The following is a 16,321-nucleotide window of genomic DNA, read 5'->3' as shown; positions in this document are numbered from 1 at the left end:
ACATGGTTTAAAAATAAAAGAATAAAATGTATTCGTGTGTGTGGGATCCAGGGAACACTTTAAATATGGTTTTTACTAGGAGCCAGTCATCCCTTTTAAATATCTTTATTTAAACACGGGATCACAGGACCAGCCTTTTGTAATAATGTGTAAAAAACAGAATCCATACACCAATCGCTCTGCTCTTCAGACAGCTGTTTCCTACAGCATTTGTATCAGCAAGCAGGAAATGGAAAATATTCTTCTGTCCTGCCAGTAAGGACATTTTCCATTGACTTGATTTTTTTTAAACCAAAGCATGCAATTGTTTCTAGAGTAATGCAATTATTGTTTTGTTGATATGATTTGGTAGCTATAGTGAGTATTAAGCAAGACAGTTTTGTATACGCCTTTTTAAAAATAGCATTCACTTAAATATCCAACCTTTCTTGGCCAACGGAGAGAAATATTTTTCTTTCACATATACAGCAGTTATGTAAGTAATTTTCTTTCATGTATTTTTTACTTATAAACATGACTTATCTGCATCAAGCACTTGTAATTTCCCCTTTGAAGAGAAAAACAAATATGAATATTGAATGATGAATGTTCTATCTATGAGTATGATCTGTCATCACAGGAAGAGGACTGTGAGGATAACCACATGGTTCAGAGGTGTGTTCAAAGTGTATCTGTGATAATGACACATACCAGAGTTTGAGAACACGATGTTGACTCCTTACACAGCGCATGCAATGTTTCATAACTGACAGGATAAACAGTGAGTGTTGGGGATAATGTAACATCATAAAAGTGGTTTTGGCTGTGGGTAGTCATGTGGTGAGCTAAGATTGGATGTGTGATGACTGCAGGGCTGAATACTTGAACAGGATATTTCAGTAGCTGTTGTAGCATTGTCAATATATCAATAGCTCATAGAGTAGAGACCCGAGCATGAAAGCATTTTCAAAAGAGCGTTTAAGTACATTTGCTGAGAATTAGCTGACTTGTGTAATAACTGATAGGGCCTATTGACTGCGGCCTAGTTTACTGTTGTCAAATCAATGCTGTTGCACGCAAGTCCCACTACTTTTAAACAAACTTAACAGGCAGAGGGGATGTTCAGGGGGCACTGGAGGGAAATAAACAAGATTGATGCCCTTTTTATTATCTGTTTTTGCTATCTTTTCCTCTGTGTGTTACTTACAAATGGCGTTATCGGATATCCATTGTTTGGACTTCGATGCTCCTAAATGGCCTGATATATCGAGCTGAGGCTTTTAAGGTGGTTACAGGGGATTTCTGTCTTTGACTTGGCATAAAAATAAAATGAATTGTGGCTCTAGAAGTTTTAAATATTTATGATTCGTTTTTTTTTTGCGATAGTAGGATAGAAGAAGTGACATGAGGCTTGTATTGGTAAGTAACCTAGCAGATTGCAGCAGGAGACAGTAATGTATGTGTGTGTGCATGTGTGTGTGTGTGTGTGTGTGAGAAAGAGAAGGGGCTCACCTAGTATAAGGTCTTTCACTTGAAGGATACTACTACTGCACAATTATTTTTCCATCTGCCCGCTTCCGACCACATGTGTGCCTTTTTTCCGCAGTTTTATGACCACATTAAACAGAGGAAACCATATTTGTGTCATGTCAAGAAATATAATAAATTTGCTCTCAATACAAAATATAATACAAATATAATAATAATAATAATAATATTAATAAAAATAATAATAATAATAGCAATAATAATAATAATAATAATAATAATTGCCTTCTACTTCCACAATAATTTACCTCAAATTTTATAATCCTTCTCAAAATAAATATCACAGTGACAGCACAGGACATAAAGCAGAAAGCAGATTCTGCCCTCTTTGTCTGCTAGCCTTGCAACTGTGTGTCAGCATATGTAATTGTTGCAAGCTCCTATAGAAAAAAACGCTGCCGTCCCTTTAAGTGCTTCCACCAATTCTGATGGCGACGTAATTTACATATCTCGTCCTCCCTCCCCCTTCAGGAGAGCTGAGTGAGGATGTGGAGGCTGCTAGTGAGACCACCACAGACCAGGAGGACCAAACCAAAGACAGAGAAAGTGGGGGGGAGAAGGAGCTCACCAAAGGGACAGGTAAGGCCAATATTTACACCACACACATTTAGGGCATACTATTCACAGGGAACACGTGGGCCCTGCACCTGAATGGTGACAAACAACAGGCCTTTTGTCTAACTAAATTAAACATATTTTAACAAAATATTGAGAGCTTTTTTAAGCATTAAACACTTTTTCTCTTAAAACTCCCTTAATCCACTTGTAGTTTTCAAAGGCTGCACTTTGCTGGTTTCCAGGTATTCAATCCCATCAGTTACAGTTGGGATGAACTGTCAATTTAGGTAATATGTTCAGGGGACATGTGACTCATGTTTTTGTCTTTGCTCAATGGGTGATGTGAAGAGAGGGGCCTGTATGTGTAATTCCAGCTGAGCCATGTGTGCACACACATGTGATAGCACTGCCCCCTCCTAATCTTTTCTGCACACACACACAGGAGCACAGACAACACTTAACTGTGTTTAATATTATTTGATCAGGATGGTTTTACCTGTCTCTGTATTGGCAGGTGAAGGTGGTGAATCTGAAGCAGGGGGTTGGGCTTATTGTGAGGGGAGGGGCTTTAGACCTCAACAGTCTCTGGTCAAGGGAAGGCTGCATTTCCCTAAAAAAAGAGTTTGGAGCATTTAAGGTTTACAAATGTTTTCAACTCATGGGCTGTTTTCAGTTTTTCAGCGGTGATACATTCTCAACCCTACATGGAAGCACGCATGTGTGGATTTTCTGTTTCTGCTCATTTGACCATTACTACACAGTATGGTGAAAGATGAACACTTTTAAAGACTATACATTAATGTGTTGGTATGATTTGGGTCTGCCTGGGAGTTTTAACAGAAGGACTGTTTACAATGAAAGATGATAGTAGAAGTTGACAACCAGTTGAGGTTCTTATAGCAGTTGTGTTCTGTTGTTGGAGGAGCTTAAGCAAACACAGTTTTTGTACTAGCATTAAAAGTAGAAGCAGTTTATGTGCTAATTTAATACATCTGATACTCTGTGTGGAGCAGAGTGTTTAAATGTTGACCAAAAATGATTATTTCTATCGATCGTCAGACATGAGAAAGATGTTGACACTTGCAGTACTTTCAACACGGATGGTCTTCGGCCAGCTTTCAGACTGTGCTACCGCACGAATTACGCAAGAATCTAAAACTTTTTATTTTGTCCCACGTACGGCACAGAGTCTGCGCATCACTGCATCTAATGATTATAAAAGGCTTTTGTTTACTGATTGTGTTCAGATTTCTGAAAAGTCAGTGTAAATGAAATATAGTTTCATTTCTCCTCTTTATGCACAATTTACTTTGCACGCCTGCGTTAGAAAAACAATGTTGGCAGTTAAGACATCTCTTATTCAATAGAAGAGATTTCTGATAATGATGACACTGAGCAGTAACAGGCCTGGATAGATGCTTCTCACTTGTCTAACTTCATGTGTTACTGCAGGATGTTTTGATTTACACTAGTCAGGTTAAAAGCTGGAAAACAATTCAGACCTTTTGCATACCTAAGTTTTTTATAAAGTGTAGCAGAAAAAAAAACTTCATCACAGTGTTTGAAGCCCAGCCTTTGTAAAATGTCTTTGATATTCGAACTTCTATTTTAAATGAGGCTGAGTTGTTTGTGCTCTTTGAAAGGGCGACACTCTTCTTTGATGGAAGAAATAATGATATGCATGCCTGACTGAATATGGCTAAAAGTATGTTTTAGCACATCAAAATAAAGCACTTTAAAAAGCATTAAAATGAGCTGGCCGATTAATAATTCACTCATACCTGTGGTGCACAGGAAGACGACTCCTCGCATTAGGATTCCTCCTTTTTGAAAGGCATGCAATTTGATACAAGCATATTCAGTTCCTTTCCTCCCCTCTGTCAGTCGCTAATCACCAAATAAGTGTGTTTCTGTGTTTTCACAAAGGAAATATGTGCTTGCATATGAAAAATTTACAGCTTCCCAGCAGCTTATTAGAAACGCTTAGTTAAAAATAGCATGTGCATTAGGGAACCAGGTCTGAGGTTCTGTTTGATGTCAGTGAAAAGGTGGGTGGGTAGGTTGGGGGTGGTGGGTTCAAGGCTGTGTTGTCAGCGAAAGGTAGACAGCTGTAGTTTAATGGAAAGGTCGCTTTTTGTGCTTCAAACTTTTTTGCGATTGATGAATACATCTATTCAAAGCGAGTGCAGAAAACCTAGATTGTAGTGGGGGGGGGGCGAGGAAGACCTCACAATGCATTTGGTAAACAGAGGAGCACTTGTTCGGCTGGTGATTGTCTGAAGATGTTTGTACAGTAGCCACCACAGATGGTGTGTATGATAGAGAATATGGTGTGTGAGCGTCTTGGCCAACCTGTTATTTATCTGAAAGGTGCTCAGTCTCCCACTGTCTGAGGCTGAGCTGTTTCTAAGGTCCATCATTAGAACTACTGAAGTATTTCTTCACATCGTTGTCATGTAGCTGTTGGAACAGAGCACAACATTGTTCCTTTACAAATGACAGTCACTGTCAGACAGACAGCATTAGCGAACACAGAAAAAAGGCTTCCTCCTTTTTAAAGCCACTGTCAATCTTATTTTCTCTTTCTTGTTCCGCGTCTCCTCAGTATTCATTAAAATCATTTAGAGGTACATCAGAAGCCTTTGTAAAATGCATATGTATTCAGCATGTCATCTCTTGAAAGATGCCTTCATTATTCTGTTGTTTTTTATTTATCTCAAAGATAATACATATATGTACATGTACAGGCATTCAGACATATGTAAATGTCATAAACTCCCTGCAATGCAGGTAATATCTGATGCAACTTTTTCTCATTATACAGTATATTATCATAAGTATATATCCTGAGAGAAGAAATACAAATTAACAGTGAAACTAATTATAAGTGGAATACTAAAATCTTAATGTATTTGCACAATGATGTTCATGTAGGTGGTAGCTGCAATTTAATCATCCTGCATGATTAGTAATTCAAAGGGTCATTTTTAATGCTAGGTATGAAATATGTATAAATGGATGGCCATGAGCCTCCTTCCTCTCTCCTCACACCTTCTTCACCAAGCTGAGACAGCACTGGCAAGAAAGGGGAAGAGCGTCTGCATAGGAACAGGAACCTTACCTTCATTAAAACAGGCGGTGTGTTTATGCAGCAGCCGAATGTATAGCGATGCAGCGAGGCGAAAGGCAGGGTGGCGAGCGTAGGGGAGATAGGACGGTGAAGAGAGCAGGAAGAGGAGGAAGGAAGGCGGATTGTTAATACACCTGCAGACTTGGACACAAGTGATTGCGATTTGACATATTTCACATAAATGTATGGGAGAGGTTGTATTGAAATTTGGGGTAGGAGGGGGGTTGTTATGTGGCGAGACTGGGAACAGGGAGATAGAAATACACATTCTACATGCTGGGGATGGGAAGAGCCTCTGAAATTGAGCTTGTTAAATAATTCTTTTCATACCTCTTTCCTTACATTCAATTTATTCGGAGCTGGAGCAAGGGGCGTGAAAAATAATTTCCCAACCTGGGTCATCCACCAGTAAGACCCATGGAGATCAGACAGACTTATAGGTAGACAAAACAAATTACACTGCCTACTGAAAACATACAATGATATATATTCTCAATGTCAATAATTCTATTACCCACTATTATCAGATAATGTACTTATTTATGCATAGTTGTAGTTTCTTTTTCTTAATGTTTCACTGAAACATGTCAATATGTTTGGTTGCCCATGAACACAGTCCTTAAAATTATTTGTCTGCTGTGTTTATTTCAACAGTCTCTATCAATCAGACAAGGCAAGGTATATAAAGCTTATCAGAATAACAGAGAATAAGCCAAATGCCTTGAGCAAAGCGAACATAATTTTGTTTGTTTTGACTAATTGGGAATAATTGTATTCATATCATTATAGTGTAAATTATTTTGTTTTTTAGATGCCATCATCACAGTCGTGCCACAGCTCTCTTCACTCACACACTGAATAAAAAACCTTTAGTGCACATTGTAGCATGGGCTTGCCATGCAGGACTTGTGTGTGTTAGCTTGGGCTTGAATGTTAGTGTCATTCAGGTACAAGTGTGTAGGAGTATTTTGGCATAGTTCTGCGGAGCATCAATTTAAGGTGACGCGCAGGTTCTAATTTAGTACTCGATTAGCTGCCGCACACTGTTTTTACTCTGCCTGTGTACAAAAAGTGTGTATTAAATTACTGTCCTACTTCATTATGCCCGAAATCATTGCTTTTAACTCTCACATATGGGCCCTAACAAATAAAATCAAGATTTTGAAATCTATATTTATGCACAGTTAAACCTTTATACATTTGAGACAGAACAGCAGAGCAGCAGAGGTTAATGTAGTGAGGGTTAACGCATGTACAGTAGACTTGTAAGAACAATTGTAAAAAACTAGACATTTGATAAATGATGTCTTTGTATGTTTACTTGAACCTGCCGGAGTAGTTTGTGCTGTTTAGCTCTCTCTCATGAGGCTCCTTCTGTAGGTTTTTCACACAGACCAGCTTAAAAAAAAATGCTCCATACTGTTTAAATGTTGACTCTATGCCTGAGAAAACGCAGCTGGCTGTGCTTATACAGTCCTATGTGTGTGCCTGTGCGTATTTTTGCCTCCATGTCCACCTGTGTGTTTGTATAAATGTGCCTCAGCATGCACATGTGCACATTCAGGTGTGTTGTGTGCAGGAGAAGCCAGATGTCGTGTTGCACACTTTAGATGCTGCATTTAGTCTGTATAATGAACATGATGATTAGCATCCCCTAGACCCAGCACCGTGGCATTGCAGCCTGCTCATTTTTTAGTGTGCTCCACATTGTGCTGTTCGTCTTCTGCTATTGCTCATTCAGGAGCAGACACAGCAGATGTTATGGATTGTTCTCCACATAGCAGTGCAGATATGTAGATTTAATATTAGCCGTGGTTGAGGTTGAAATTGCATGCTTATGGTTAGTTACAATCAAATTATTCAAGTTTATGTTATTGTTACTCCAAACTGGGCGACATTCAGTGCAGTGGTGATTTGTTATTGCTTTTAAACCCTAAGTAGTGTGAAAAATCGGGAGACAGAGCGGCGAGAAATGTTTACATATTCATATCACGTCCTTTGAGTGCTTGTCATCCCTCAAATTGTAATTCCTTTTGTCTTTGAAGATAATAGGCCATAAATTGTCCTTGTTTGTGAGCCAACTCCCTGAAAGCTCAGTGTTTATGAGTTTTACCACGGGGTGTCTAATGGCCGAGCAGCAGTGCTGTGTGTCTGAGCGTCCTGTAAAGGTGAACGCCGTGTCATCCTGTTGTTCAGTGGCCTGAAGATTAATAACGCTTCTGCTAATTAATATCTCCTCTCTATTTCTCTAACTTGGATTTGTCGTTAGGCTGCATACCACTCTATCACAATACAGCAGAATTGGCCTTCATAAATAATAGGAAAGTATTTCATATAATGCTCCAGTATCTGCTTTTAGTTCAAGGTTTCAGTTTTCTTCTGTATCTTTTTTTTTTTAATTGATGCAGAATAATTACCTGAGAAATACTTTATGAAATGGAACAGGGCCCTTTATTGCCCTGGGCTCTTACACAGGATGTAGATTAAAAACCTGTATAGAAATTGGAAAAAGAAAAGACACTATTCAGGTATTGTTAGCATAACATTAAAAGAGAATGAGTTGTAGCACTGGGGGAGTTGAATCATCTCCATATTAATGGCCATCTTGCAGAGGGAATAGAGGTTTTCCACATTGCAAGGAGCAGAGAGGTGTCGGAGGCCCTCTTCACTGTGAAGGTGAAAGGTTTTAGGGAGTTGGGGATCAGAGGACACACTTTTCAGAAAGAGTACCACTGAGGATCCTTAAGTTCACCATGCAGACGAAACGTGGGCTGAACTAAAAGTTTAAAGTGATTGGCAGACTGTGGCTGTTCTGGGCAGAGTGACAGTAAAGTTATGCAGCCTTGCCGGCGTGGACGGACTGGATGATAGGTTATATTTTTTACAACCGGAGGCCTGAAGCTGCCACGGCGAGACAGGAACTGTGGTAATGAGGGGGCAGAGGCTCCGGAGATGATGAGGACCCCATGTCAGTCAGTAGGAGGGGAATTCCCACCGAAACACACAGGAGTCATTTTTCCCATCCTCCACCTCCTTACATACTGTTTACTGTAAGTCACATCCTCGACTATGGATAACCTCTCAGAAGGACAAAGCAGATTAATGGCACTGCTGGAAGATTTCAATGGCAGATGACCTGTTGTGGTTAATTCAGTCTATGCTGTGTCAGTCACTCTGTCCAGCAGCCATCTTTTTTTTTTCCCTCTTTAAAAGCACAACAAGGCTGTGATTGCTCCAGAGACCGGTGCAGCGTGCTGACAGCCCCTTTGCTGCCTGAATAATACAGTCCAGCTATGGGAGGTGAGACAAGGTGCCAAAGTCCAATTCACTTACGGGACTCGACAGCACAAAAGCCTCTGGTTTACGGAAAAGGGGCATGAATTAATAATCACCTAATTGACTCTTAGTTTTTTTTTCTCCACTCCTGCTCTGCCTTTTGTGCTTTCAAACAAAAGCCCACCCTGTGTATCTGTCAGAGGAGGTTTGGTGTGGATGGGGGGCTCTGTGTGTAATGACCAGGCAGAAGAGGTCAGGGTAACAGACAGTCTCCTGACAGACGTTGCGGTCACTGTCAGAAGCCTGTAGTGGTCTCTGTGGAGGACTACTTGTTAGTGGGACAAGCGTTGGTAATCTAACCAGGCACTGAGGTTAAAATACAGAAACTTAAATTGAAGTTTTAGGGCTTAGCGCAGTATTTTCACTCATGAAGCTCCACTACAGGTCCTGTGATTAAACTGTAACTTCAAGAGTACCTTCAGTGACTGCAATATTTTTTATTTTTTTTAAGAAAACAGGAATTATTCTTTTTTAAACATATTTTCACTACTTTTTCACCTCTCACCTTGTTGTCAGCCATTTTTGACATCCATAGCATATCTCAGCAGTATTTTTCTGTTCTTTCCTGATAGTGTTGGTCCTGTAATAGTCCCTTACCTCGCTCCATCAGGACTCCACGTTTCCATCATTGTTTCTGATCACCTGCTCATATTGTAGATCTCACGTGTTCCCATCAATGCTCGGATACTAGTGTTCAGTCTGCCATGTTAGACTGCGCGTCAAGAAAAAATCTCTATTTCACTCCCATCTTTTCAATGTTTCGCTCATTTTTTTTTCATCACCCTTGACGAGGAAAAACAGGATACAGTAGTTGGATGTTAGTCATGGTGCTGGTGTCAGGGTGTAGGATTCTTAAGAGAGGGCGATTGATCAGATTTATGGAGTCCTAATTGGCCGTGACGAGGAAGACTGCATCTGAGTAAGCCTCTGTCTCCAGCCCTCCATCTGTCCCCTCTCTCCCTGTCTTGCACACACGTGAACATAAAACACCCAGAGCTAGAAAGGCTCAGTTTGGGCCCTTCTGTGGCAGCTCTCCAGTACCTTAGCATAAACAGCCACTTGTTTCACCTCTCTGATGCTTATTGAGTAATTGTGAAAGTGAACTACACTTATAATCAATTATGTTTATCCTCTTAATCATGAGGCTGAGAGGATACTTATGTCTACTTAATCCATGCTTACTTTCTGCACTGTGTGTGTGCACTCTATAACTATGTTACCTGCTCTTATGCTCACATGAAAATCACTCCCCGTGAATGGCAATTAGACGTATTTAAGTTGCAATAGCTGCTAAACTTGTTTCTTGTAGTGCCATGCGTAAATGCAATGCGGGTACTGCTTAAAAATCCTGGAATTTGATATATGAGTATTAAACAGATGTTGTTGAGTGTGGGTTCCTTTACTTCCTTCTTGCTTATCCCATGAATTAGAGCAGGGGTTTCCAATATTTTCCATGTCAAGGACCCCCAATGTGAGAGGATTTTGTCTTAAAGGTGCACTATGTAGTTTTGGGGAATAATTTTTAAAGAGAAAGTAAATAATGCCTAAGTAAAATAAACAAACTCCCTTCATTTTCATGACTGAAGAAACTGAATAAACAAACTGACCTTAAACGACAACACAGTTTCATACTGTTTCACTTTGTTTATATTTGGCGGACCCTGCCACCTTTCTAGCTTCAAACAGTGTTTTGGGACCTTATTTTCCTCCGAGAACAGCTTGTTTACTCAGTAATGGAAAAGATAAATACTTCTGAGTTTGTCTTATTACCTCATTAATATTGTAAATATTAAAATTCTGAGTCTAAATTTCTTCTCCAAAACTAAATAGTGCCACTTCAAAAAAACAAACAAACAAAAAACCCTTTTAAGTATTTTTTTATTTTGTTTGTTTCTCATGTCTTCATAGTCATCAGTGACCTAACTAGGATCATGACAAATCAAAACGGGCAATCCTGTTTCTTTTCTTGTTGTTCCAACTTTCGAAAATGTAATGAAAGTTTAAATATTCTGTCCCAAGGACCCCCGCTGGTCCTTGGACCCCAGTTTGGAAACCACTGACTTAAAGAACAGTTAGTTTTCCTTCCCTACCTTGCATCTATGAGGCTTCTGCTGAAAAGTCGAAAAAATGCTTGTGATATTAGTGAGCTGCTCATGAGAGACAAAATGTTAAGGTGCACGTTTTTGGAGAAAATGTATTATTATTGAATGACTTAGATTATACATATGTAGTCCTATTAAATGTGAGCTGTTGAAATGTGAAGGTGACCACAGATGATTGTCCTTGTTTCCCTCGAGAGATGAGTTCAGTGGAAGTAGCAGCTGAAGGACTGAAGTGGAGTTGAGGCGGAGGAGGAATTGGTGAGGACAGTACCATGACTGAGAGGTTAATGTCAGGGAATGGGAGGTTCCTTTTGTTTAACATTCCCTTTGTTTATTGGCGGATGTGTTTAATAGGATTGACTGTGACTGGACCCTAATAGGGCCTCCCTGGCTGATCCCGGTGTCTCTGGGAGATCTTGCAGGCTGCTCCGTCCAAAGCCAGGTCCCCCACTGGGTAATCAGCTCAACTGCCCTCGTCCTGATTGGAGCTGACATTTTAATGTCTGGAACAGGAGCGTGGTCAGCCCTGCTTAACCTGACCCCCCACCAAACCGCCCACCTCCCCCTACCAATGCCCTCTGTTCTCAATTTGCCCTCCTAGGACTGTACAAATCAGGCCAAATTTAACTCTTTATGGGTTTGTTAGGGGTTGGCAAGACACCTCCTTAAGTTTCACAGTGAACTCTCTTCGCTGGTGACAAAGCGTGGTGCTGCTGCAGCTCCCCCCTGCTGGCTCCATGTGGATTTATCTAAGTACTCAAGTGTAATGCTGTTCTCTGCACGACCTCCAGTTTCTCCTTTTCTTTACAAAGTGGAGTAGTTGTAATGTGGTTTGCAGTGTGAGGCCTTGCTCTGCAGACATGGAAAGAAAAAATATCTGATATTCGTTGATATTGGTGTTGTTCGCATTAAAAGGTTAAGCTTAAAGGTATGGTTGAGGTGACTGACTATAATGATAGACTTTTCAAAGATTGAAAATGATCGTAGCCCTTTTTAACATTTGCACAGACATGAGCACCAAAGCATGGCTGCGTCCTGTGAATATGCTTCAGTATGACAAGTCGTCTGTCTGAGGCCATCTTTGAGCCCAGTGGCATGTTTTTTTGTCTCGTTGTCGTTCTGAACCTAGCTTTGAGGAAAGATGGAGATTTGCGCAAGGGTTTGAAAAGAGTTTTTCTAATGTTGCTGTCCTTGTTTTTCTCTTTGTCACGGTCCACTTGCACAGAACTAGAACACGCTGGAGAAGGCTTGGCTGGTTGCAAAAAGCTGGGGACTTTTCCGAGCTGGGTCAAACTGTAGGCACTGCTTGGTTTTTATTTTTAAATTGTTTCTTGAACCCTGCTCTGATCACACTTGAATACAAGTGTGAATGAATACATATTTTGGCTAAGTGGAACAGTGACTACTGGTCAACATATCAAAAATCTGAATTCTACCATCTTCTACAGCTCCTGTGAATCATTTCTGTAACAATAAGGACAAACTGGAGTTAAATGCACCAGGACTTGGTTGAAGGCCTTTCGTAGAAATGTTGAGCTTTGTTCTTAAATATCATTTTACAACATCAGGATCACTTAATCAAACAAAATGTTGTCACCCTACAATGCACACACGACTGTAGTTTCAAAATTCTGAGTAAAAGTAATTACAGAAGTTGTGTTTCAAGTTTTATCCGGATGTGGATCTCTCTACCATTCTCACTGCATGTTTGTTTACCTTGTCTCAAGTTCAGAAACTCTGGGTGATGTGAAACCTAAAGGTGCACCCTGTGGCAACTGAATATTTGTATTAGCTGTTTGCGGTGTTGCATGATATCCTGACAAGCCAACATTGACAGAGACGGCCCATCAGAGGACGTTTGCTGTGAGTTTCCCTGCAGCAGGATGGGGAGAAGACTAAAACAAATCTGTTTTTTTTTTTTTTTTTAATGGGGAGGGTAACGACACTTTCCCTGCCCAATTCCCATTAAAAGCAGTTATATCACATTTAAGAAAGACATTTTCAAAGCCCTTTATCCACAGTGTTATTGATTGACCTGCTCTCAGGCTGCCAAGTCCTCACCTTGTCTTGACATGTCTGCTCTCCTCTCTTTATCCCTCCGTGTCTGTGTGAATGTTCAGCAGTGTCCAGCCACTTGGAACGGCACCAGTCAGATTCCCCGATCCCCTCCAAGAGGCCCTCTTCCCGGTCAGAGACCTCCGAGAGCCCGCTCTCCTCGAAGCGTCCCAGGACAGCTGAGAAGAGTGCCGGGGAGCAGGTGAGAATAACACAAACACAGAGTTCTGATGCCTTCAGATGTTCATAAAGCTCTTTGAATTAGGGGTTTCAGGCTAAAGGTTATCTTGTCCTCAATTACCTAGCCCTCATTATAAGGTTGGAACTTGCACATCAATTAAAAGAAGAAATTTGAAATATACTTCTGATAATTTTTTGCTATTTAGTTAGTTAGTCAGCTATCTCACGGACCCTTTTTATATCATGCAGGCTTCTTTTTCAATCTACTCAAAATTATTTTAACCTTTCTGCCGCAGTTGCACTGCTAATTGTGTATAAGGTGGAAAATCAATATAGTATTTGACAGATGAGAGCACTTTGAAGTGGGTGCCAAGACTCAGTGGTGCTCAGTATTACACAGTTGTCTGTGATCAGAGGGATCTGCCTGCTCGAGGGAAGGGGGCCCGAAATCTTCCGCCTGATCTGCAGCTCCTCTACAAGCAGGCCCACCATGCTCACCGCTCCCATTTCACCTTATTAACCCTCTGTGGATCTGTTCTTTTGTTCCCCTCGCTCTCTCTCTCTTTCTCGATTCCTGCCTCTACCTTCACCCAGATGTACCAGTGCCCCTACTGCAAGTTCACCAACACGGACCTGAATCGTCTCAGAATGCACGTGATGACGCAGCACTCTGTCCAGCCCATGTTACGCTGCCCCCTGTGCCAGGACATGCTCAACAACAAGATCCACCTGCAGTTCCACCTCACACACCTCCACAGCGTGGCTCCTGACTGTGTTGATAAGCTTATTTCCACAGTAAGTCCTGTGTTGTGTGATCGGTTTTCAGTTTTACATTTCTTCTCACCCAGCGATGCTTTTGAATCCTTTGCTTTACCAGCTTGCATTTTCAAGGTTACTTGATGTTGGCCTGTGTTGGCATGCGTTAGCTTAGCACACTCTTTATTCTGGTCATCCAGCACTATAACTAATAGAATGCACAAGTACTTCAGGTAATGCATTATCAAAAGTTTCTATAAGTCTGGGAATTTCAGTGGAGAAAAAGCACAATAGATGAACAAATATATGGCCTTGCCATTTGGGTAAGCTCTATCCATTCTGTCACATATTGTGTCTGTAATTATCTCCACAGTCGGTCAAAGCTGTGCTATATAGGCCCAACATATTATTCATACACATTATGGCCAGTGAGACTGCAGGCTGTGGGTCAGGTCAAGGACCAGTGGAAGGATTCAGCAATGCCAAGGAGATGAGTCACCCGGTCTTAATCAATCTCTCCCCCCGGAGAGGCTGCCTAGCTAGAACAATTGTAATTCCTGTCTTCCCTCCTCTAAATTGCCAACATTCAGTCCTTTATCAAACACAAAGAATGCTGTTAATTGTGAAATGGCTGCAGGCAATCCCATTGGCTCATTGGAATTGATTGGGCCTTTTTGAGATGCATATTTTTCTCCTCTTTTTCATTGTCTTAATGTGCCCATCATCAGAGAGCCCTTTTACAGCTCTCTTCTAATCACAGTCATTTGGGGAGGGGAACTCATAATCTGTTTTTGGAATTTTTTTTTTTTTTTTGATGATGATTTCAAGATGAGCAGGTCTCTTGGCGCCCCAGTTCATTTATTACTACACTGACATTCTCGCCGTGTCTGTGATCACCTGTGTGCGAGTCAAAACAAAGCCTTTCATTATGAATATGTTAAAACAATTGTGACACGGATTAATCAAAATTTAATGAACAGCTTCCTCGCTTCATGAATTTCAAGTAAAAGCAATGGAAATGTTATTACTCGCTAGAAAACAGGCTGAAATAAAGTCCCACATAAAAACTGCAAATATATATAAACTGTTTAGAAAACAAAACACTGATCTAAATTTTGTTTTAGTGCTCAGTAGGCCTGCAACTTTAAATTATTTTCATTCATGAGTAATCTGTGGATTATTTTCTTGATTAATTGATTAGTGGTTTGTGCTATAAAATGTCAACAAATTTAATTGACTATCAAAATAATATAGATATGTAAAACCTGAAAAAACAAATATGTATAGACTGTGTAGAAAACAAAACACTGTTTCAATATATAAGAATTGGCCTCCTGTCATATTCATACTCAAAACACATAGGAAGCAGCATGTCACCAGAATAACCACTAACTGCTGCCATCTGTAGCTGTCCTTGGCTAGTTAGTTCAGTTAGCTGTGCAGCTAGCAGTTCAGACTGGGAGCTTGGGGACCAGGGGAGTGTAAATGTTTACACCGCTAGCACAGGAGCTTTGGTCTGGGAAAGACAGACACTAGCTGGTTAGCATGCTAACGTAAATATTTCTGCAACACAATACAAGGACATCACAATGTCAAAACTGCCGTTTATTCAAATACTGTTGATCATTTTAGCAGATGTTTTCATTTCTTTAACTAAAATCCTTACATATTGCCCCTTTAATGTTCAGCTCCGCTCAAAATTTGCTTTGTTTTTAACTTGACTCAGGTCTTGAAGTTAGATTTATATCAACTGCAATGCACTGGTGCAGCCTTTTCTACCGAGAGAGAATACTCGCTCTGCTTCCTTTAATGCTCATCAAGGGGAAATAAAATTTTATTTGCCCTGTTTTCTTATAAATCACTGAGCAAATCTTTGTTCTGCTCTATCCTGTGAAGCTAAATGGCTTGCCGGACAATCACAGAGTAAAACATTGCTCTGTCTGCTGCCTCGCCATCTTCATCCCCCATCTAGAAAGTAAATGGCAAGCACATTAGTATGGTAGAAAGCAATATTTATTTCTTTTATAGAGGTAGTAATGTACTGAACCACTACAAGCGGGCTGTGATAGAGCCGAGGTAATATAACACACATTAAAGCTAGCACCTTTTTATAACTGGTGAATGCAGATGGAAAGGTACTTTATCCTTTTCACATGTCTAAAGAGAGGAGCCTAATTAATTCTGAAATAGGTGACTTTTATATCTTGCCAAGCATGCATAATGATGCGTTCACTCTCCCACCCTTCATCCCTTCATCCACCTATCTTCTTTGCACCTCCCTCCTCCCTGCTTTCCTCTCCACCTCATGTCTCTCATGCCTCTCTGTCTCATATACAGTACGTATATACAGCAAAGTATATATATACACACTCCTCCAGTCCTCCCTCTCTCACTCTATGTCTCATTTTCTGTCTGTGTAAGATAGGGGTAATGAAAATAATTGTGCTTCATTAATTCTGAGTCTGGCTGGATGATAGCCATTTTGAACTATGTTTGCCAATTAGGCGGTCCAAATTAAAAGTGACCTTGGGATACTCTGCTCTTTCCACTAATCGCCTAATGAAGCAGTTGTCTAGAAACAGTCCACTTTGTAATGTAAATGATTGCTTTTTTTGTTGTTTTGTGACTTCCCGTGCTGGTTGCATTCATCTTCACATTTTCCACTTTTCATTTTGAA

At 40.4% G+C, this 16,321-nt stretch overlaps 1 protein-coding gene across 9 annotated transcripts in view; it reads left to right on the top strand.

Moving 5' to 3' along the window:
- Positions 1-16,321, top strand: part of zfhx3b (zinc finger homeobox 3b) — a 344,728-nt gene that overhangs the window by 313,607 nt on the left and 14,800 nt on the right. For 7 of the 9 annotated variants that reach the window (XM_084357811.1, XM_084357810.1, XM_084357812.1 and 4 more), the window contains 3 exons: positions 1,999-2,106; positions 12,774-12,910; positions 13,483-13,683. In XM_084357811.1, coding sequence (XP_084213937.1) covers positions 1,999-2,106; positions 12,774-12,910; positions 13,483-13,683 — 446 coding nt within the window. The remainder of the gene's footprint in view (positions 1-1,998; positions 2,107-12,773; positions 12,911-13,482; positions 13,684-16,321) is intronic. The other 2 variants (XM_084357815.1, XM_084357816.1) reach the window with 2 other exon arrangements.

The sequence above is a fragment of the Pagrus pagrus genome, assembly GCF_965226575.1.
Source record: "Pagrus pagrus genome assembly, chromosome: 1".
Taxonomy (NCBI): Eukaryota; Metazoa; Chordata; class Actinopteri; order Spariformes; family Sparidae; genus Pagrus; species Pagrus pagrus.
The sequence above is the reverse complement of the archived record's forward strand: the minus strand, read 5'-3'. Positions and strand labels throughout refer to the sequence as shown.